At 45.2% G+C, this 24,564-nt stretch overlaps 1 protein-coding gene across 3 annotated transcripts in view; it reads right to left on the bottom strand.

The window, feature by feature from the left end:
• The window catches only part of PPP3CC (protein phosphatase 3 catalytic subunit gamma), a 776,740-nt gene that overhangs the window by 25,554 nt on the left and 726,622 nt on the right, over positions 1-24,564 (bottom strand). For all 3 annotated transcript variants that reach the window (XM_078666300.1, XM_078666301.1, XM_078666299.1), the window contains 2 exons: positions 16,872-16,969; positions 13,569-13,598 (listed from right to left, as the gene is read on the bottom strand). In XM_078666300.1, coding sequence (XP_078522426.1) covers positions 13,569-13,598; positions 16,872-16,969 — 128 coding nt within the window. The remainder of the gene's footprint in view (positions 1-13,568; positions 13,599-16,871; positions 16,970-24,564) is intronic.

Raw genomic sequence — 24,564 nt, forward strand, 5'->3', positions numbered from 1 at the left:
GGTATGTCCCTGTAAAAACTTTACGGAAAACCAACCAGGAAGTCAGACAAAGGCTGGTCCAACACCGCTCAAGGATCAAAACAAAAGTGGTCACTGCCCCCATGGTTAGTCATTTTGTCGAGATGAACATAGTGAAAAGGACTTCACGTGGACAGTACTGTGTGCCTTAAAATCCCACCCAAAGGGAGAAGACACAAGCAGCACTCTCGAAGAAAAAAGGATACTTAATTCTCAAATTCAACACTACAGTCCATGGCCTCATCGAGAGATCAGAAATAGGGAAAACATAATAACAAGCAACAGAACAGGATTCAGGAATTACGTCCCTTTCAATATGTGGAGTTCTAAAAGCATGCCTCATACTCAAGATTTTGTTTACTGACAGTTATTCCTTAGAACACTGTCCATAAAGTATTCCTCCTCTGTTAACAACAAGTATAGGACTGGTGACATTGTCCACTTTAAATGGCTTCCTTTCAAACACTAATTTGGTCATTCGCCACAATTATAGGATAGGTCAAACTGTGGGCTGATAGATCGTAAAAGTTCCCCAACTACAACTCCCAGAATGCACCGCTAACATGGAATAAAGACGACTTGGCACAGTAAAAAAACAGACATATTCCACAAGGCAACGTACCTCATCAGCAAACGGTCAACGTATATGCTAGATAGACCTTAGTATATACTGAATCACCAAAGAACCAAAACTACGATTCCCAGAATTCAAAGCCCGATCAAAAAAGTAGATAGGCGGAGGTACCGGAAACCCAGGTTAACGCGACTGCCGGAGAATCAAATATACCCCGTCTGACAAAGTTGAGTAAGAAAGTAAGTCGAACGATGCCAAAAATTGCTACGGAATAGGACTAAGATTTGGAAACACTGTATCACTAACAGTGTTTTGCCTTAAATTGCAGCCAAACGTAATACTATATCGATCAAGCACACTCTGCTGATGCAAAGCGAGTTAAAGTAAATAAAGAGCAGCAGTCCCACCATTTCCTCCAAAACTCTTGAAGCAAGTTGAGCCATAAACAAAGCCTTCGATGTTAAGTTCAGCTGTCCTTAAACATTTACATCTCGGCACGTTTTACGACATTAAAACAGCAAAACCACTTATTGTTCTAGGAATGTGTAGCGACGTTTAAACAGTATAGCAGCACGACGATTTCCAACACCAGATTATCAAAAAGCTGATTTTCAGCGCTTCATAAATCAGTAGAACCCAAAAAGCAATTCAAGTAAGTTGAGCAATAAGGGGGACGCTAGGTGGTGCACATCCAAGATGGCCGCACACCTGTGAGGCTCTGGAAGCTTGGCACATACATCTGTCATTTATCCTGCCTTCTACTCAAGCTAGACGTGGGATGGCGCATTCTGTCTGAGCGCTACTGCCTCCGCTTTTGGTGGTAAAAAAGACAGACACTTCTATCCTCCTGTGGACCCAGTTACGAGAGGTTTGCTGCTGTGGGGGCTGACCTAACTGCTCCTGCTGGAGGGCTGGCCGGCGGCCGTAGCTACTTGAGTCCGCGGCATCACACGTGGTGTTGGGCCCCCGCTGGGACCCAATCGGTGATTATGCCCCGCTGCCGATTGCTGTCCCTCCAACTGTGTGTGCTCCTGACCTGTGCAGGGAACTGCATCTTGCGGCGTGGATCCAGCCGTGACTGCTGACTCTGCTTACTCTGCCTCTGAGGTGCGATCCTGTGCCTGCAGCAGAGCCTTGATCAGTGCCCGGACTGTGGTGAGCCTCCTCCGTCTTCCTTGTGCCCCTGCAACCCCGCGACCTTGGCGCGCACATATGGACTCTGGCCCACAGTCCCTCGCTGGGGTAGGAAGATAACGTCCTGCGCCGCGGGATCCGCTGCGTGTGCGGCGGTGGGTCTGTGCGCGGTCCCTGCCTGAAGCTTCACGTCATACCTATGCCCGTGTGGTGGTGGGCCCCGGCCTTCTATCTTGAGCCCCCACTGCCCTGAGACACTGGTGCGGACGTCCTTGTCCTTCACTGGGGTCCGGGGTGAGAAAAAAAAACATAAATAAAGAGGAGGGGAGGAGAAAAAAGAAAGAACAAACAACAACACTGATCTGCGGTGCAGGATCCAGCCGCGAGTGAGACTGCAGGTTTGCGGTGCGGTCCTGCGCCTGAAGCGGCACATCATCCCCTTCCTGAACATCCCCTGGCATCTCCCACACGCATTTGTAGCCCCACGACCTTGGCGCAGATCTCTGAGCGCCCCATTGACTTTGGAGCCTGCAGGCATTCTCTCGCTGTTGTCTAATTGCCGCCGGATGCCCGGGGGCTGGAGCCCCCCTGCGCCCCCCTCCCGCTGTGGACTACAACCTTGTCTTGGCACTCCTGGTGGCGTGAGTATCGCACCATTTAGTGCTTGCCTGCCTCTGCACTGTTGTATGGATTCTCCACTATTTTGTAGAAGTTGAGCTACCCATTTTTACATGCATTTTTACAGTTTCGCTGCAGGGCCTGCGGGATCTTACGCCTGTTGGCCTACTTTCCGATGCGCGCTCTTTGTCTGAGTCTACCCTTTTCATGGTCCATTTATCGCCTCTGATGACTTAAGCTATTCCTGCTTGTGGGCGATGGGAGCTTGTTGCAACTAATCTCTGTAATCTCGTGCTGGTCAGCTCTGGGACTGTGGCCCTCACGTGTTCCATACTCTGTCGCGTTGAAACCACTGTGAACTTGCCTCACCCTGTTGCACCACTGCATCATTCTCTTTCCTGTTGTGCTCTCCAACCAGGCGAAGTACTTTTTTTATTTCAGATTGCAAAGGTGCCTGTCTATCTCTGGCGTCGCAGTGCGATGGGGAAGCCTGATGGTCACCAACCACGCCTAACATTCGATACCCAGAAAAGGCGGTGACGAGATCGAATTTTACTGACCCCGCTCCTGCCAATATGGAACAATCGCAATCCTCGCCACAGACCTCTGACGACGACGTTAAGTCCATACTCCTTGCGATACAACACAGCTTATCTGACCTATCCGGCAAAATGGACACTATGAATAATCGCTTGATGGACAGCTAAAGGAGGCGGAAAGTCGCATATCCGAGAATGAGGACATCACTTCCCAAATGCAAGCGCAAGTGGCGCAGATGGACAAGTTGATGAAGGTAAAATTCCGGCAAAAAACAAGGACATCGAAGCCAGGAGCCGCCGCAATAATGTCCGCATTTCAGGCATTCCGGAAAGTACAAACTCCTGACGTATGGAGGATTATGTTGAGCGTCTCCTAAAAAACTCCTTTGGCGAGGACTCGTTCTCCTCACACTTGGTGGTGGAGCACGCTCATCGCTCTTTGGGCCCAAGACCACCCCCTGGAGAAACCCCACGGTTCATAATTGCGCGCTTGCTACATTACCGGGATCGCAACGTTGCACTCCAAAAGGCGCATGAGCTGAAGCCGCTGCAATTTGAGGGGAACGCCTTCATGATCTACCCCCATTTCACGCTTGCGGTCCAGGAGGCGCGCCAAAAATTTCTCCCTGTCAAACAGAAACTCTGCAAAGCCCAACTGGAATATGCTCTTCTCTACCCTGCGAAGCTTCGTATCACACACAAAGGCAAACATGTCTTCTTGCACTAATCCACAGCAAGTTGAGGCACTGTCCACGTCCTGACCGCGACTCCAGTCCATCTTCCTCGCCCAACGACTAGTCCAGACTCCAATGGCGCTGCGTTCCACTTACTGATCGAGGATGGCTGTCCCCGCACTAGAAACTTGGGTCAGCCATGTGGCGGCACCTTCTATGGACTTACCTTCACTATGGGACACTTGGCATTTTGGTTAGCAGCGCTGGCCCTGTCGCCTCATCTGGCCTGCACTCAGAGATAGATAAGTGCCAGTTAGGCTATGCTCTTATATTCTCTTAATCAGTCCTTTTTTTTTTCTTTTTTTTTCCTTATAATGGCTTCTGGCATAAGGAGTTTATACATGAGTAGAACTTTGATACGGTGCCGAGCACCCTTCCCCTTTAGGCCACTCCCTACCCATTAATGGGTTGGAACCGGGGGCTGCATCGCAGTTTCTTGGGAATTGGCTACGGGAAGGGATGACTGCCATCTGGTGCCCCTTACATGGGAATTCCCCCTATGCAGAATTTACTTTTCATATTACATTGGCTTGACTGTTTCTTGCTACCTACGGCTCGTCCTGTTCGAATGGACCGGTCTGTTTTTCTAGTTGGGGATTTGGGTGGGAAACAGGATCCCGGCACGATTGGGGTGCCGATGTGGGTGGGGGTGGATGGGGGACTGTTCTTTTTTACTGGAGACAATGTAATGCTGTTCTTATTACTTGAATGCTCTAGTGATGACAGATGCTGGTTATACTACTCTTTTATGCACTGGATTCTCACTACACATCATCACCGCTACTCTACGATAGGGCATTCTGTAACACTGCGCCAGCGACTCACTGGGGTTTCGATATTCCCAATTTTGAACTTTATTACCTTTGTGCGCAAGCTCATTTTGCGCACTTCTGGTTCCATTCACCCCGTTATACTGCCCATGTAACCACAGAACATTGGCTTGCAGATCCCATCCCTCTGGACGGAGTCATCCTAGCCCCTGCATTGCCCAGCGGCGGCAACCAGACCTCTGTGGACTGTACCATTTCGGTCTTGTCCCGCATAATAGGTCACATGCATGCACCTAGTTTATATTCCCCTCTCCTTCCGCTCACATATCATCCTGACCTAATGTTGTTGCAGGAAGGTCTCTTCAAAAACGTTGCGCATAAGCGAGGCCTTCGCTGCTGGGGTGATCTCTACAGTAACGGTAAATTTTGTTCTCTCCAACAGCTGTGCTCGGACCCCCCGCCATCCACTATGGAAACGTTTCTATATGTCCACCATCGCCATGGTATACAAGCCACTTTTGATGCATACCCATCTGAGCCCGCAACATTTACCCTACTACACAACGTGCACATCTTCTGCTTCGCATCTTGTATCCACACTTTATCACGGCCTCTATGGTGACATTGAATACCCCGCATGCCCAGCATGTGCCAAGTGGTCATTGGAATTGGGCCAGGACATCACAGATGCACAATGGATATACTGTTGTGGACAGACTGAAAAGATATCAGCCAATAGTAGGCTTCGTCTCATACATTATAGATTCATACATCGCAGCTATTATACCCCAGCTTCACTCCACAGATTTGGCTTAAGGGACATGCACAGTTGCGAACGTTGTAGAATGGAACATGCTGATTTCCTACACCTCGCTTGGAACTGCCCTGATGTCCGCATTTTTTGGGACGATGTCCTTACGGCCTTTGACTCCATGGTCTCTCTATCTCTACCGAGATCTCCAGTGCTGGCACTCTTAGGTTATACTGAGCAACTCCCTGCTAAACATCGGTGCTTTGTGTCCTTTTATCTTGTAATCGCTAAGCGGCGCATTGCCTGTCGTTGGGATAGGGGTGTGCTCCTAAATTTAAGGACTGGTTATCAGATTTAATACTATGGCAAACTCAACTTAACACTTATACAGAACTTCTCCCCTGCTCCTCTCGCCCTCAGGATAATTGGGGCCCATTGCAGACATATTTACATGAACACTCCACTGCAGGTGCCGCTACACCTTGACAGCTGCCTCCGACAGCTTCTACATCCACATCATCTATTGGTCGGACTTCTCTTGCCTGACCATCGTAGTAATCCACTGTGTTGTAACAATCCTTGACCTTTTTTTCTTTATTCTTTTCTTATTTTTTGGTACAGAATGTAACAGTAACTGTATGATGCCCTGTGTCGCTTACCTATCTTTTATATTCTAGCGGTGGTGTATATTACCCTGTAACACTTTATTATTTGCATGGCCAGCTTTTTATGTATGTCCAGATATGTCACTGAAATGTATTCCTTATTACTTAAGCTTTGTCTCCCTTATGGCTATTGCAGTAGATGTTATGTCTCTTTCTTTAAAAAATTCAATAAATAATGTAAAAAAAAAAAAAGTAAGTTGAGCAATAACTATTCGCCTCAACTTTTCGACAACTTAAAAAGAGACATTTCAGAATTTTATAATCTCCTCTTTCCACCTTCATATTGCAGAATAATCAAGTTAGCTCTGCCGTCCTGCCACATACTTTCGAATTCAAGACCCATCAATGAAACTTGGTTTCAAAGTAGATATCAGACAGGTACTTCACTTCTATCCCTGTTAATTGTAGTAAGAATTGTATAAGGGAGAGCCTTTTAATTTACTGTTTCTGGAATCTTCTTTTCCAGCTGCAATCCAGTCTCACGCCCTGACGAGAACTCTGGAAACGAATAAAGAGGATCGAAACGCGTCTGCGTTTTTTCCTCCTGGGATAGGAATTGAATAATACTTTTCTATGAGGAGCAATTTGTTAAAAAGTTTGCTTGCACCCATAGATCTAGAAAGGAGTCCCCAGAAGGCTACAGCCTTTACCATCCCATTTCCAAAGAAGCAGAAACAACTTGTTAATAAGGCTGTCATGTTTAAAATTGGCTGGTTGTTATTCGAATGCTAATCTGTCAGCCTAATTTTTTGCACAGAATGTTTGTTTAATTTTACGTAACTTGTTGGTTTCATTTTCTGTTTAATTTTCTGCTCATAATGTTTAACTTTTTATTGAGCACTAAGTTACAGATCAAATGTGGTAGGTAGTATGTCTTTATGAGAACATGCTTTAACAATGTTTAATTACGAAAAAAAGACTACATATAAGTAAATAAAATACTGCAGACCAATTGAATGTACAAATGGTCTAAGTCTGTTTAATTATAAATAAGCTGTATTAATTAAACGGTCAGGTATTATTTCTGATACAAAAATGTATGGGCCCTTCTTGGCCGTCTCTGGGCCAAAACACCCCTTGCTATTACTATCACACTTTAGCATTGAAGAGGATTTTAAATTACAATTTATTTGAGTCTGAACATTATATTCCTGCCTGCTCCCAATCAAAAATTAAAGCAAACACAAGGAGATGCTGGACAGAGTGCTGAAACTTTTCAAACACTCACCCCCGGCCACAGATCTGGGCTGAATCCATCATCGTTCTTTAGCTCACTTTGCCACTCCAGTTCAGACACAGCTGTATGCAAATCAGTCTTGACCCTGTGCCTCATGGGAACAGTCCAGCCTGAACTGCCAAGCCAGGTCCTCCCTGGACCGGAAACAAGCATCAAGGAGTCCTCCACCTACTATGTTTTTTTCTATTTTTTTTTGTTTATAGAAGGACCTTGAGGATTGTTCCATGCCTGTGACTTCTCTAAACAAGCATTTACAATGCAACGGTTTCGCCTTTGGAAAAGTTAGAGCTATTGGCATTGTAAATGACAACAGTTTTATTTATGTGTTGGCTTTGACAACATAAATAAATGGCATTGTCATTTACAAAGCCAATAGCCTAATCTCTCGCAAATGCGACACCTATTGCATTTGCACCCACACACAAAACCAGCCACCCCATATGCAACGGTGTGCTCTCCCTGCCGACTGAATACAGACACATTCCACCTCACCAGTCCGCAAAGATGAACGTCAAAAATAAGCATTTTTTCACTTTTTTTAGTTTAAAGAGTTATTTAGTTTTATTTGCTGAATCCAGCGCAGACGTGCATGACCCTCTTGGTCGCCAGAGTTTTGGGGAGGGACGGGAGCAGTGGGGGTGGTATAATCGTGCGGTGGAGGCAAGCTCAAATTAACAGTTGCATACAGTTATATACACAATTATAACATGTTTGACCAGAATCTTATCGTGACAAGCCTTGTGAATTGTATTACTCCTGTGACATCCATCTAAAAACCAGAGGTGCAAACTACTGAGTGACGAGATTCGACAGATGAAAGAGTATTGGATACTGAGATTGGGTCAGCCAATTAGAACGCTTAATGCACTATCACTGTTGTTTCCTAGCATCTTATAGTTTCAGAAACAATAGGTAGACAGCGGGGGTAGGTATGTTTTTTCTGGCTGCGTTAGGCAGGTGTGAATAGGGGCATGAGTTGTAATAGCCTTATTACCAAATGGTGGCAAGGTGTTACCAACAGTTAATTACCCTATTCCTCAGAGGATTTTAACAGCTGTTAATGCCCTAAGAAGCAGGCAGTAACACCTACTTATAATAGAGAGTGAGCACTATCTGATAACAGATCTTTATCCATTCTTCCTCTCAATATTTTCTCCACTACTATTTTATTTCATAACCCAAGGCCCCTTCTTGGAAGTGTATGCCTACACACTCTGGCATTCTAGTGCTTAGAATCCGACTCCCCAGACAGATTATCACTTTCTTTGTAGAGATGGATGGCCTTCAGCTTTGTAAACATCGTCCCGAGACGAGGATTTGATAAAAGAAAGCACCCCAAGGCTTGTAAAAAGCTTGCAAGAGTTGAGCAACTTCTTTGCCAACTTAATCACATGGGCAGCAAAGCGTTGTGCAGTACAACCGGAAATGAAACTTAACATAGTAAGGAAGCCTCATACCCCCTTAGTGCGATGCCCAGGTGAGGACCCTGGCAAACAGGTTTATCGAGAGACAGAGAGAAACAAGCATTGGAAATGCAATAGGTCTCGGATTTATTTGAGTTAGAGCTAATGGCATTGTAAATGGCAATGTCTTTTAGCCATGTGTTTTGGAGTGTATGCATGTGGTGTGTAGTGGAATTATGTGGGTTGGATTGGAATTGTTAGTTTGTGTGTGTGTGATTGTGATTGTGTGTGTGGTAGTGTGTGTGGTAGTGTGTGTGGTAGTGTGTGTGGTTGTGTGTGTGGTTGTGTGTGTGGTTGTGTGTGAGCCTCTTGCATTTTCGTTACTTGCACCTCAGCCCATGGCATTCGGTCCTACGTTGCGGCTCGGATTGGCCCCGCTTGGGGAATGCTTTATAATAGTGAGGCCAACAAGTAGTCATTTTGTAATAAAATACAACAATAATATTTTACTTATTTGTCCCTCGTAACAAAAAGTCTTACTCTCTATATTTTCATTAGGGAAAGGTATCGCATGCACTTTTTGTCCTATGACCAATATCCCACACAATGTTACATTGAGACCAAAATTGAGAAAAACTCAGACAGATTACGGCTCTTGGCCCAGGCCTTCCAATGCCATATATATATATATACACATGTCTGGCCCATCAGAGTATCTTATCCTCTGTAGATGTTTGTTCTTTCACTGTCCTCTTCCACTGGTCACAGATAGTCGAGCTTTGCCTTTATCCTATGGTTTATCCTTCATTACTGACATACCTGTCTGTCCATCTACCTACCTATGCCTCTGATCCAGCGACCTGTCTACACATTTATCAATATCTATCCGCGGAGCCTGGGAAGGACAGGATGGAGAAAAGAGGATCTCCAGGCACCTAGACCCAGGGGGCAAGTAGCCTTGAGGAAAGGTAACCTTAGAGAGAATAACACCTGTTGGGCAGGAAAACAAGGGGCATAGAAACACAGGGACATGGGACAGAGGGAGCAGCGGGTTGTAACCTAGAGTAGGAGTGTTTTGGAAAATAAAAGATACAACAGCTTGAGAAAAAAAAAGAAGATAACGCATAAAAACAGGCAGGCCTGTGCCAAGTACAGGGAGAGGGGGTCTCAATAAACGTTACTACTTGCATATTGAGGGGGTCGTGCAGGTATTTAGAATACAGTGCAAAAGGGACACTTTGAGCCAGCCTGGAACTGCGACTATAACTCATGTTTTGTGCGCCGGAGAATGTACAAAAGTAGTCGAAATATTTAACAAAGTAACGAGGAAGGTTGACTTAGCCTCGGTCATTCACGTACACTGAACCTAACCTTGCCAGAAAGAACCCGCTTCTGCTGTGTGACCCTGAGAAGTCAGGTGAACCCTCGACTCTGCAAAGGCTGTATTAGTTTGCAAAATGGAGCCCACCTCTTAATTAATAGCCTCCCCCTTCAAATAATTACCCGTCGACACATCGGCTATCGCGTGTTCTTCAATTAACAACTTGATTAAAATTATTAGTGAAACTATAATTAATACACGTACAATACAAGCCGGAAAGCATGTAATAAAAATGTAATCAAATGAAGGAAAGAAAAAAGAATCCCCGAGGATAGCACATGGCATCCGACAAGGCAGCCAGGCCCTGGGAGGGGGAGAGGGGATAACTACGGAAATGAAAAGATTCTGAATGTAAGCATAAGGTGCAGGCTTTAGATGTGAATGAGAGACAGTGTTTCCACCCAGAACACGGAAGGCAGTAGGCACTGCATGCGGATAAGTTCCTTGTTGAAGCGTGATGCGACCCCAGCCTGAAAAGCAGCAGGCACTTTCTGTGCACTTATAATGGTTGCATATGTACTCGGACAGCCGGGTAGGAACACAAAGAAGGGACAGCCGGGAAGGAAGACAAAGAAGGGACAGCCAGGGAGGAGGGTTAAGGTTCTTCTGGTAAAATAAACGATTTGTACCTTTTTCAGCAGGGAGGGCACTGAATGCGGCCGGGGTCTAATCTGGAGGAGGGGGTGGTCGCTTGAAAACACCCCATTTTATCAACATCTGAGCACCAGAGGTGTAACAACGCGCCCCAACCACCCACCCCGCAGTGGGGGGTCCCTCAGCAATACTGGTAGGAGATGGGCCGGAAGGTGGGGGGTGGGCTCCATGTACTTTGCAGGAGTGCGAGGGGGGATTCAAGTTTCACTACCCCACTGCCCAGCACCCAGACTGCCATCAGTATGGGGGCTTCAGGGCGCTAGGCACAGATTGATGCCGGCGGAGCTTAGCTCACTGAGCTATCGTGCTGGCCTTCCAAGAGGTCAATGGGGAGCAGAAAACGCCCCCCCCTGTAGAGACAAATTCAGTGTAAATGGGAGAGCAGCCGCCACCACCGAGGGGGCAGCATAGGGGGGGGGGACCCCGTGGGTTCAACAAGACACAGGGGCATTGAAAGATGAAATACCGAAATCATGAAAGAAGTGCTGCAGCCATGTCTTAAGATCCCAGGACCACAGGACCCCACCCACACCCAGGAATCCACCAACACAGGAAGAAAAGGGGGGGGGGGGCGGCAACGACCACGGAGGGGTTTTACATTCACCCAGGATGATGGTCCTAGGCACAACTCCAGGGCAATTTAACATCCAAGGACATCGCTTCCGCCAACTTGTAAAATATTCCCACTGTGGTTAAAACCTCAAAGCGCCCACGGACGGACCGACAGACCGCTGACAGACCCTGGTCGAACCATAGACCCCAGGGAGAGGGTGTGTGCTCACCACAGGGGCAGAGAGCACAGACCAGGGACTGGCACAGAACCACTGCCCCAGAGGCGGGAATCTAGGCGCTGCCTGTGAGCGCTGGGGCAGCCCGAAGCCTGGCTCTGGCTCGGCTCGAGGTGCTGTTGGAACCCACCGGGAGCCGAGCTTTAATGGGCTTCTGTTACGTCAGAACTGCCGACTGCGTATTTTCAAGTCCCGGCGTCCGCTCTACACCTGTGATCTTGGGCAGATCACTCAATCTCCCCGTGCTTGTGAACAATAACACTTCCGAAATGTAACCGGTGCTCGTGAAAAGCGCTCCGATGCCTTCTAGTGGAGTTCCCGCTACATAAAAAATACACAAGTAGGTAAAAACACATTCCTATTATGAGGAAACCTTACCTGATCGCTAGGCTCCAGCATTAAGTGATTTGCGCAGATTCACAGGATGTTGTGAAACGTCGAGAGTGAGACTGCTATCCCCTGCCCTCCGCCATCACGAAGTTGCACCAGTCTCTGCCCAGTCAGATTAGTTCGACCCCTGGAATCGCGCGGGGGTGGGGGCCGAGGGGGGTGTTTTAAAATAAAATAATAGGAACAAGGAAAGAGCCGGGTGAGGGCTGGATATGTTTAAAAAAAGAGGGATGTGACATAGGAAGCAAAGGACGAGCTGGAGTAGGGGCAGGAGAAGCAACACGGAGAATGAAGAAAAGCCGAGAGAGACGGGGGATTGGGGGAAGCAACACAGATCAAAGCCCGTGAATCTTAGCTCGGCTTTGATAGTGAAACGTTCAGTTTATTTACAAGTGGCGTGGCATTGAAAGCAGCCAGGCGGAGGGGGGCGGGAAAGGCACGGACAGCGGGAGGGGGGTGCGGGAATGGGCACAAAGACAAGGGTAGGGGGGCAGGGGGCGGGAACGGACAGCAGGAGGGGCGAAAACTGGATAAAAACAAATATTTAAAAATGCCGCTTACCTGCAAATAGGCCGGGCAAACCTTCCTTACCTGATCGCTTCGTGGGAACTCAAATCTTGCAGCCAACTCCAACAACAAACACTTGGAAAAAGACGAAAACAGGCCGACTCGAAAAAAAAAAATAACACACCCACCGCGGCGATGACGATCAGAAGTGGGTGGAGAGAGAAAAAATCTCGGGAACGCCCACAAATCTGGTCCGGCCATGACGGACAGATCTCTGTTCCAATGGCTAGCCTCCATTTATGGAGCCTAGCCAATGGAACAGAGGGCGGATTCAAGTCCCCCATACTGAAAACTAAAGATTTCTCCTGGGGGCGCAGCTAAAGCTCCGTGCCCCAGGCGAAACCTAAAAAGAGAAAAGGGATCACCTAGGAGCTCCCTTACAGACAATTACCAAAAATAATTTGGCTAACCGCTCTCGGATGGCCTTCGGACTCATGGGAAAGCAACAATCGCAGTCTGAGGGGTAGTGATTGAATCCTAGATGCTACTTACTGATGTGGTGGATCAACACATCATCATCTTATGACACCGTCAACAAAGTTCAAACATCTAATTCCTATGATGTGAGATGTGACCTAGTCATTACAGAATTTGGTGAGGAATGTCAATGGCAAAGAATAAAGCAGAGCTCCACTCAGCGCCATATATAACCTGAAGTCACATCTGGGGCAGACTGTGCAGAAACTGAAGTAATGAGGAGCCATCTGACAGTGCTGGAGAGCTACTGTATGCTTGCATGCATGTAAGTATGTATGTATGTACGTATGTAGCATTATTAATATAGTGAGAACCTAGCTATGAAGCAACGGAGAGTGAGAGATCAAAGATAGTCTACATCAAGTGTGGATCCACAAATAACTTTTACACACTTTTAGGAGCAGGGAGATGAAGTGATCAGCCCAGAATCATACAATGTTTAAGTCTAGCTCCGAGGCTATTGTGGGGATTAAATGCTTTCAGGATCCAGTCTGGAGCCGGTAGGATAATCATAAGGTGATCAATATGTAGGAAGGAGTATTCAGCATAAAGTTCCAGTTATAGAATGGAGGACATGTTAAAAAAAATAAGGTCTGCCTCTTAGGAAATTAATTTGATTCTATATAACCCGGTCTTCGCTGACTGTACTGACTGCCAGTTGCAAAAGGAATCCCTACTGTGACTCACATTTACATCTTTCTGTGGGTATGTCCAGAGGCAGAGCAGGATCGAGTGCATTACAGTTTACAGTGTTCACTTCTCACAAATCACAGGGACACATTTGCCAATGAAATAGGCACCTAAATATTGCTGCACACGGTAACAGACAATGAAAGAGACAAAAAGACTTGTAAGAAATGTTTCATACCTTCTTGTGCTTCAACCGCTTCCACCGTGGCTGCAGACCCAACATAAAACAAGGAGAAGAAAACAGAGTGAATGAGATACACATATTCTACTATAATAGGAGTCTTAGAGCAAGTACTGCGCTGGGCAGCATACAAGCAAAGGCAGCCTAACTAGGTAATAGTAGCCACATCTGTATGTGATAACATTTGAGGTCAGGAGGATTTTGGAAAGGAGAATGGAGAGCAAGAGCTTTTTAAGTGCTGATTGAGCCAACGTGGAAGTATACTGTGGCATTACCTTCTTGCTTTCTTACTAGTTCGTCATTACTGGCTTGAGGAGAGCACATCTAATCAGAGAAGCAACTACTGCAACATGTTCACCATGAGTAAATACAAAATAACGAGCCCATGATCCACCCCTCAGGCAGAAGAAATGAAAAACAGACGGAAAACATGGGTTTGTCTCAGTGGCTGCTCAAGGATTCCATTAGCTTAACTATAGTTTTGTGTTCTCCTACCATGAAATGGTGCAGGCACAAGTTAACAAATGTGGAAGGGGCAGCAAGCACCTCAGGCCGTGCATGGTGTGGACCCACTCTAAAGTTTTGTTTAAGTCACAGCTGGAGTCTCAACAAACCTATGAGAGTGGATCATAGACCCTGCATGTTAGGAGTTTGGTGGTTCCTGTAGAGGTAAGCATTTACTCTAGGTATATCCACAAATACATTTTCAGTGTGCATGTAGGCACTTGCTTTGGATGCCAGATTCCCATCGTGCTGGGGCATAGCTCATAAATAGAGGTTTGATGCTCACTTTAGATGCACTTGATTGAGCCCATGGCCAGAGCCTCAGCAGAGCACACAGTGTGCAAAAATGCACTAGCTCATGGTCTTGAGAAAGGGTGGTTCAGGAAAGGTGTTGTCAGGTACTCGATTCAGACATGTTTAGATCCAGGACCCCAATGGAACGCAAAGCTTGTACTGCCAAGTTACGACTTGGGAAAGCCACAAACAGTGAAGCCATGAAAGTGTCCTCCAAGAAAAGGAGAACCTAGATGACAGTTTGTTGCAGGATGGTGGGACACAGTCAAATCCTGTTACTGGCAGCTCAAGTCATGCACATGAGGCTTTACAACACTCTGAAGCTGAACATGCAGACCTAGGCAAGGCTTAGTATCGAGCAGTTGCCTGGCCAATGAGCATGCCTTTCACTAATAAGGTAATCTGGAAGCAGGGGGGGGGGGGGCTAGAAGCCCACACTTATGTTCAGCTGGGAATTAGAGTACCCGAACTAATGTGATGTCAGCCAATCAGGTGTGTAACATTGAACAAGGGAACAAGTCTTTGATCTAAGTCATTCTGGCAAGATGCTGATTGACGACTGTGTGTTACAAGAGCATTATATGACAATAATAGCAATAACACCAAAGAGATCCAAAGTTAACATCCTTTAGGGCAGGTTCAAATGGGGCCTGGTATTGTAGTCTGTGTTTACAGAGATACAATGAAAGCATTTAGGGGAGCTAGGGGATCTCTATATGGTGTTTCCTACTGCTTCACCTTTAAAGAAGATTGGTTACTCAAGACTGGGATTTACCGCTGGTACTTTATATATTTCAGGGCCATTCATTTGAGCAATAATTGGATCTAGACTTCAGTATCATGATGTTAAACACCTTATCCTTGTGAAAGTCACTTCAGCACAGAGTTTGGGAGAACTGGGTTCCCCATCTTGTAAAATTATTTTTTTTGTGTCTTCTTGGACACGTTGATATTGAGCTTAGGTACCTCTTGGTACTAAAAGTGGTATCTCCGTTTCTTCTGCAACAAGATGCTGTGCTGTTTCATTAATATCCAGAACTCTGTATGCTCAGCTAGTCCAAGTGATGGGATGCTCCGAATGTAAATGTTAGTGCTGCACATAAAGGCCTGAAGCCTTCCACAGTGTTGCCAGGTTACTGGGTCAGGTTAGTGATGTTAGCGACTTCAGCTGCTGTAAAGTTGTCTGTGAGCTCTATCTAGGGGTGCTTTACCAAGGCATAGTTACTTCCCGGGCTCAGGAGCCAATAGAGGTTTGTAAGGTAGCTAAGCTATCAGCTCTACACAATCCGCATTAGCGCTGTACCATATGTTACAGCATTTGGACTCTGGGATGAATATTATGTCTCAAGACTTGTGTCAGCTGTTTCACATGATGGACAGTTACGTGGTCAGTTTCAACAAACATTGGCGTGGCCTAGATTTATCTGAATTGGTTGTTTTCTGTGGCTCTTTGGTTAGCAGGTCTGCTCAGTGGAGCTGTCTTGGCATACCTCAGACTGAAATGAGAAAGGTGGTCTTTTTTAAATAATGCTTACACTACTTATATGTAATATTCATTACTTACTTAGTGACCCTTTTTGCTCACTGAAGCAAGTACATTGTCTTCCTGCTCCTAAAGTCACTATGTATGCATGTCTGTGATGAACTGACGTCAATACAGTATGTGTTCAGGGTGGGCGGTTGGTTGTGGTCCTGTCTGATGGAAGAGGGTTTTTTGTTTTCCAAGAGGTGAAAAGGAACATTTAGCGCAGGGTGTCTTTCAAAGAAGGAACACCTAAAACCAGTACGACTAATTCAGAAGAGGGGACTTGTAGTGATGGTGATTGCTGATAGTGCCATCCCAAAGACGACACTTATAGGTAAACACCTTCCTACGATAGGGAGGTGACTGGTGAGAGCAGGATACACGAGAAGTCACCGAAAATTAGCCAAAGACAACACTGCTTCTCTTTGTTAACCAGTGAAGAGCAGATACAAGAGATGGCCACAACAATACCCAGCTAAACGCAATCCTGGCACACAAATCAGGAACATATACCTTTGAATTTTAGAATAAAGCTCTTGCCGTTATATTTCTCCAAAGCCCCAGAATGCATCCGTAATACACATTTGAACCATGTACTATCGGGAAACCCAAATATTCAGAATACTGCTCTGGTGAGTCAAGTACTTTCTTATACTGACCCCTGGTACTGCTAATGAACGGTGAACCTAATGAGCTGTAAGAGTGTGGCGGACAACATGGTTATGGACTACAATGTACCCAGGCGAGGCCTTACATACTCACCATGAATGAATGAATGAATGAATGAATGAATGAATGAATGAATGAATGAATAAATAAATAATGTATTGCAAGATTAATTAAAATCATTGCAATTCCTCCTCTGAGTATATGCAATAGTAATAGTAAGAACAAAACCACATTTGTGCAGCCAACATAATGCAGTACTTTCATATAAGATCTAGGTTTCCATTACACGATGAGGAGAGCATACTCACCACTTTCCAGGGTCTGTCGACCACCAGATAGCACGCCGTGGGGCAAGGTCCCAGTAGGTGTCAGTCCTTTCAGGGTCAGCACACTCTCGCTTTCCTCACTGCAGAAGGTATGAGGGAGAAAAATGGGAGATATCAAGTTCAGTCGCACTCCAGCTGCAGCTCACTTATCACATCACAGCCAATGAAACAAAAGAGGCATCTTCAGACACCAACAGCAGGTGTAGCAGTACCATCTGCTTCTCATAACACCACTATCTGTGCAACCTCGTGGTACTGTGTAGATCAATCACTTTATTTACTAATTATTACTCCTCATCACCACTGCCTAGATTTAACCTTCGCACTGATCTTCGGCAGTCAATTGATTCACCCCCACCACAGGTATGAAGTATATCCCTTGAAGTAGACTTTGTTACCCCGCCGTTGTAGGAGGGCCCAGTAGCCACCGATGTGCATAAGCACCATCCCTAGGGAATCGACCCTGGCACAAATCCGATTACCACCATGGTTAATGCTTACCCTGCCCCGTCACATAGAGCTCGATTTACAAAAATGTCCTCTGAGATATGTCTCACTTACTCTGACTTCTATGTGAATTACACTTCCTCCTGAATGTTCAGGTGTAAGGCACTCACACTCAAAGAAAGCATCTAGTGCACTGGGCCCGAGACGTTAATGACCCTTGCTGACAGCGAGCATGAGCAAGTGCCACTCTTGGACTTCAAATTTTAATTTAACAAGGGAACCCACAAGGCAGGAGAGGACCTTGGGTATCAGTTAGTTACAAAAAACAAAAGCTCCTTCTAAAGTACAATAAAAAAAGTGATAAATATAGACTAGAATCAGTGCAATATTAATGTTGTCCAGCCGGACAGGAAATTTAATGAATCAAAACAATTTCAGAACAAAATAAGAGCACAATAATAGAGTGGGACACAGTCCTGCATCCTACAGAAACACAAAACAATTACAAATAGAAACAAACATTTCAGGCAAAACAAAATTAGCTTATGGCCGATCCAAATGATAAAGGCAAGCTTTTTAAATAAACAGTTACTGCACTTGTTTTAACACATTGGATTAACGTGCATACTGTTTAAACAAGTCAACGGCGTTTCGATCCCTTTAATAATACTAGGATCATCATCAGGACAGGTATTATATAGCTTGAAAATAAAATACTCTAAGCCGTAAGGAGGCGTGTTGGAGCTCAGGATGAGCTGTGAAAAGATTCCGGCATGGGAGGCGTGGGGGCACTTGGAGGAACGCTACAGTCAGTGATCCTGGGCAGGGAACCGGTAGCGGTATACTCTGGGTCTTCCATGGGGAATAATTAATTACCTCAAGTTGAGATTAACCGGTATGAGGCTGGGTGAATTAAGCACATACAGCCAGGTATCAGCAATGAAGTCCTTTTGATCGCGAGCTCAATGGCTGCGATCAAAACCATTGAGCTCGCGATCGAAAGTGAGTTGACAAGAACAACCTCTGCCTCTCATGCACAACAAAACATTTCGGATATGGCCAACTGTATTCATTTTAGCCAAACACATCCACTGTATAAGCTTTTAATGCCCCTTCTCTCACTAACTTTCGCTCCATTATACAGCGATGCAGAGGAAGACATGCCACAATCTGAGTAAAATTCTGGTCATCGCGCTCACTGAAACACTTGCGTCCTGCCATAATAAAACACTTTTCAAAGAAGTGTGTGACCAGCCTGCAAAGTGAATCTGGCACCTCATTAGAGGTATAAAGTGCTGTGTAAGTGCAACTACAATATAAAACTACACTTGTTTCAAACAGGAAGCGGTGGACAGCAGGGCCTTTTCTGGGCACTGATCAAGGATAGATGGTCGAGAGTGGAGGATGTTAAGGCTTGTGTCTATGCACCAGGAAACAAGAGTGCATGGCAAGAGAGAGAACGTGTAGGTTGCAACATGTACATACCGTGGGGGCGGGTAAAGTGAGGTGGGCGATGAGGGGACAACTCCTGAAGAGCAAGAGGTGAGGACAGTGCATTTCTTTTGGGCAGGGAATACACAGATCTCCTTGTTAAAAAAAAAAAGATAGAAAAACTCCTTATATAAACTTGACGAGTGAGCAAGAAGAAGGCCTTTTTAAACTCACTGTTGGTGGCACGAGAAAATGTGCCTCATCCATGTCACATACATTTGAATATGGTGCTTACAGGATGTCCCACCACTTTCAGAAAACTCCTACTAGCTCATTCCATTTTATTCGGCTTGTACGTGGGACAATATTGTGGCCAGGAAAGAACTGAAGAATTTGAAGGTGAGCTGTTGAGCAAAGTGGAGGAAGGGCTAAAATGATAAGCATTAGTATTGCAAGTAATGGCAACAATCCACTAAGAAATCTGTGGAATACGTGCGCAGTTGAAGGACACCAATGACTGGATTCTTCGGAGTTGCAACACTGGAGGAGCAGAAGTCATCAATAGCACTGTGTATGAGGAGCTCCCACAATGCAAACTCTGTAGTGACAGAGGAAGCACACTGGCACCGTCCGGTACTGGCGCTGAGAAGACTCCTGGAGATACCACTGGTCGATCAGTTGGCATAAAAGCAATCTCTGGTATCAAAGAGAGGAGTGATGGGCTATTACTGCTCTAACAGAGTAGAAGGTGCCCAAGTAATATGTCTAAACAAAAGTTGTCGTGTTGTTCCTAAGGAAGGAAAGAAAATGATACAGTCTTTGATGCAGATGATGTATGGCAGGGTAACCAGACGGTAGCCCTGGGAATCCATTTTGTTGGATTTAATGCCCTCACACACCCTTTCAGGTGTCATGCTTCATCATTTGGGCCTTCATTTGGGCCTGCTCCTCGCTGGGTCGGCGGTGCAATACCCAACGGGCAACACCTCATAGAGGGGCTCTTTGGCGGGATGTGGTGAATTAAAATAGAGCTAGTGGTACCGGGAATACTTTATTCAGAAGGGCCACTGCTTTAGTTAAAAATGATTATTCTAGAGGAGAGTGGTGGAAAATAATGTTTCCAGCTATCGACTAGAAGTTTTATAGTCCGGTCAACATGTTTCTCGCTACTGTGAAATTTGACTAGCGATTCTTCAGGACCCAGTTGACTATTAGCAAGTATCTAATGTTGTAAGACTGTCTACACTGATCCCCTGGAATGTGGTGTCTACATGCTCATATGGCTACCACATTTGTGGGTAAAGGGAAAAGCAATATGATATTACCCTTCTGCTAGTTGTGATTGTCAGTACCTAAAGTTAAAAACAATCAGACAACGACAGTGTCCAGCGGGTAAAGCTCCAGGGAGTTCTTCCACCACAAGGTTGGTAATGCCTGGGCTTCGCTGTATGCACCTACCCTTCGCCGCTGCAACCGGAAAGCAATGTCCCCATGTTCCAACATCACCCCTTAACATGGGAATGTTTGAGGAGCTTGAGACTAACAATCACTGCCCATACATCTGACGTGTTTGGGTCAGACAATGCTTTTCTTTAATTCGATGCGAAGGTTCATTGAATTCGATTTTTACTGAGATTTGTGGAATCGGTTTGGTTCAGTAGTTATTTCACAGGGGGTATTGCCTCTACTGCATATTTATGAACAGACCTCTAGCTCTTAAATTAATTTCTCCAACTGAGAGGTCCTGGGCATTCAACTGGAGCAAGGTACTCAAGAGGAAATAACTGTGATTTCACACTTTAAATGGGCCAAGAAATCGATTAAGTATCTGGAAATGTATCTGACTCAATCACTGGAGGATGTCTATTGGTCAAATGATTTGCCTTTGATTCGAGACATAAAAGCAGATCCGACATGATAGGGACCTCTCTTCATCTCATGGATGCGATGCATGGTTGTGTTGAAAATTAACATTCTCCTTGTCTCCTTTAAGTATACGAAGCCCAGCCTGTGATCTTTCCAGCTCAGGGGTTTACCCAATTGCAATCTCCATATTTTAAATATATATAGCAAAATAACAGACCCAAAGCAAATAAGAAAATCATGCAGAGCAGCAGGGAGTTAGGATATTTGGGTATTCTAGCCCTAAAAGCCTATCATGCAGCAGCCCAGTACATGATCGAGTTTGAGTGGTCACCGAGGAACACTGAAAGAACATATACCTCATATGGAAAGGAATCTTCTGGGCAGATCCCTTTAGGATATTTTGTGCCTCTCTAGACATGCTAGGCCTAAAGTGTCTGACCTCTGACGTAAAACAACCCTAATGGTGGTGTGGTTCCTATACGAGATTGTCCTCATTAACAAAGTTTCCATCCACATTTACCCATATTCTTCATAATTGAGATTTTACAGCAGCTTTGGATAAATCCTAGTTTGAGGTGTGGAGGGAGGGAGATTGTACCATGCTCCGCGATATGCTTCAAAAGGGAATCGTTGAATTCAACCAATGTAAAGCAGAGTACATATTGAAGAAGAAAGAAACTCAGCTAATTCCAGCCCCTACACCGGGTAATGCAACCAAATAATAGAGGCGCAGTGACAAGGGAGCTCACGTCCTTTGAAAAACTTCTCAGCTTAGGAGTCCACCAGGGGTCTTATTTAAGCTATATATAGAACACGGACTCTGAGGCCTTACTAACATGAAAGGCAAATGCATGCATAGGTGGGGTATCTTCTTAGCTACAAAGAAACAGGTGGAATGGGTGAAATTATGAAAGAATGTTCCACAGATGGTCAGCGGTAGACAGACTGGCTACAAACTAATGCATGATTGGTATATGACCCCCATAAACTGCAGCATTTGTACCCAGATAGCAATGGAAAGTGGTGGATGGGATGCCAGACGGAGGGGACTGAAATGTATATATGGTGGCCCTGTCAGGTTTGATTGTATTTTGGAAGGAAGTACTTAGTCACATGAAAAGGGCAATGGGATTACCTATCCCAATGGACACGGCTATGACCATTCTTGGTCTTCGCCCTAAAAAGTGGAAACATCTGAGGGGCGGGGATTGGCTGTATATTAGGCATATGCTTCTGGTGGCAAAACAAGAAATAGTGATGAAATGGAAAGATAAGCGTATTCAAGAAATGACAGCATGGCCCGTAAGCTCTGGATTTTCCTGGCAATGGATGAGACCCCATCTTCAGCCTAAGATGTGCACAGTTGGCCACATTCACCCCACTAGACCATTTGAACCCTGAGAACTCCCTGACTATAGTTCACCATCATCTGATGTTCCTCGTCACGCTCAGCACCAAAGAGAGAGAGCACATCACCTCCAAGTGCACACTCCATAAGACATCATGTTCACAGTTAGACTGGTTTCTGATGTTGTTTTAGCATCTCTGTGTGCTTAATGTCAGAAAGCTTGGAGCCTGTAAGTGCGCACACAGGCGCTATATCAAAACCCTAAACTAAACAACAAATCACAGGACGTCGTGGATGGTTTTAGGTGGATTGTTCATCAGTCCATTTGTGGAGCCTTAGTCTGGTTCCTGTGAGTCGGGTATTTTTGTTGATGCTCTGGTACACCGGTCTTCCTGTGCACTTAGGCCTTGCTTGAAAGGGGACACTTTGAAGTGCTGGCTTGTGCTCTGTTGCTAGTACTTCTTCTTTAGAGGCTGTTTTCAAGAAAAACTGCTTATTTAACTCCGTTATCAGGAATTGTAATTGTTATTATTCAAGCGCCCCACTTGTTACACACTTTCAATTTATGTGATGTTCATTTGTTTGTTTACTGTTTACAGCCTGGCTTAATCGATGGGACTGAATAGATTGCAGCTTACTAGCACGGATTTTATTTTGCCTACTGTAGAGCCACACCCATGCAGCCAGATGTTTCAAAAGGATGCTGCCAGTCTTCCTCACATTGAATCATAACATTTCAAGGATATTCATCAGCGATACTGTGTTGAATATTGACAATACGTTTCTATTGTGTGTGCTTCATGAATTTGCACACCTTTAAAGCGCTTACTAGGTTTTTAACATACAAAAACTGTCCTGTACAGGCAGAACATATGTAAAACAGGTACAGATACACCATCATGCTTCCATTAAACAAAACATTTTTTACCAAATCACCTGGTTTTCTAACCAAAGCACTAAGACAGAAGAAGTCACCACTACGCTTGCCACAGTTACTAGGTCCTGTGGCCCACGAATTGCAGCAAAATAGCATACGGGCCGCCAAAGGCACTTAGCAAACCAAAGGCCAATGTTCTAAAATGTACTCAAGGTTACAGCACCTCATGATCCAATTGTATATAGGTAGCAGGCAAATAGTGATGTTATTACACAATGTCTCCTTTCAGCGTAGTATTATCGTTTCTAAGGGGACCCCAGATATCACAGGGTCTGAACTGCGGGACCAGCATGAGGGCAAAGTAAGATGACACGATTTTACAGGTTGCAGTCAGTGTCTTTTAACCATTCCTGTGTTTCAGGCATCACACCATTCATGCAGCTTTCAACAAGAGGCGTTTTGTCAGAAGGTTTAGTACAACAAAAAGGCCCTTGTTTGAAAGAGGGACATTTTAACATACCCCAATAATAACAGTTTGGGGATCACTCTACTAGATTCCCCCTAAACACTTTTACTTCACCACCTACCTAAGCAGTGCTGTTATGCAAGGACCCATCTTGATCAGCACAAGTCTTTTGATCACTGTCCCTTAAAAAGACAGTGTATTTTCTGATGGTTAAGAGAGACTATTGGCCCCTGCTTGGTTCTTGCTTTGCCGCAGGTTTTGCAGTTCTGGCTCAAACAACTCTCTTTATCAATGGTTTTCAAGCTATGTTGGACAGCAGAGGAGGTGCTGTGCAGCATGGTTGAAAGATTTAAAAAAAACACACACACACACACACACACCAGGACGAGGCCAGCATTGACCATGTCAGATTTTTTTTTTTTACTTTCAGCCTTGCTGCATAGCAGCCGAGCTGCTGTGCAAGATGATTTAAAAAATGGAAAGTCAATTCGTCTAGACTACAAGAGCTATTGGATTTGTCAATTTTTTTGTTTGCATCACTTCTAAAAGGTAAATTAACAAGCATTTACAATGCAACGGTTTCGCCTTTGTAAAAGTTAGAGCTATTGTTATTGTAAATGACAATTTTTTTATTTATGTGTTGGTTTTGAAAACAGATAAATAAATGGCATTGTCATTTACAATGCCAATAGCTCCAGTAGACAAGGCTGGGAAGCCAGACGTCCATTCGGGATGCCCTTAAAGCACCAAGTGTCACAATACGAGGTTTCCCAGGTCACCACTTTACTCTTTAACCCCTTAAGTGCTGCCGTCGGCCAACGGTCGTCACGGGCACTACCTCCCCAGTGCTGCGTGCGACCGCTGGACGTCCAGTTCAGCACCGGATAATGGACAGCGCAGCACTGGGGAGGTTTGTTTACTAGCTCCCAAGTGGTTAAACCTGTACACATCTTAAAACAGCATTTAATTAAAAAAATAACAACAACATTAATACCCCTTTTCACTGAATAATTTAATTCGTTCGGATTTTAGTTGGTACTGCTAAAAGTAGGCAAGAATAGACAGCCGGATGGATGGAAGGAACGATGGATGAAAGTGATGTCTGTATAGATTTGCATGGATGCATTGGTAGATGGGTAAGTGGCTGCATGGATGGATGGGCACTCAGAATCGCATGTCACATCTCTGCAAACCGAATCCACTCTCGTTGCTTGTCTCAGCACAGCGAAATCTCAGCCAA

The sequence above is a fragment of the Lissotriton helveticus genome, chromosome 11 (assembly GCF_964261635.1).
Source record: "Lissotriton helveticus chromosome 11, aLisHel1.1, whole genome shotgun sequence".
Lineage (NCBI taxonomy): Eukaryota > Metazoa > Chordata > Amphibia > Caudata > Salamandridae > Lissotriton > Lissotriton helveticus.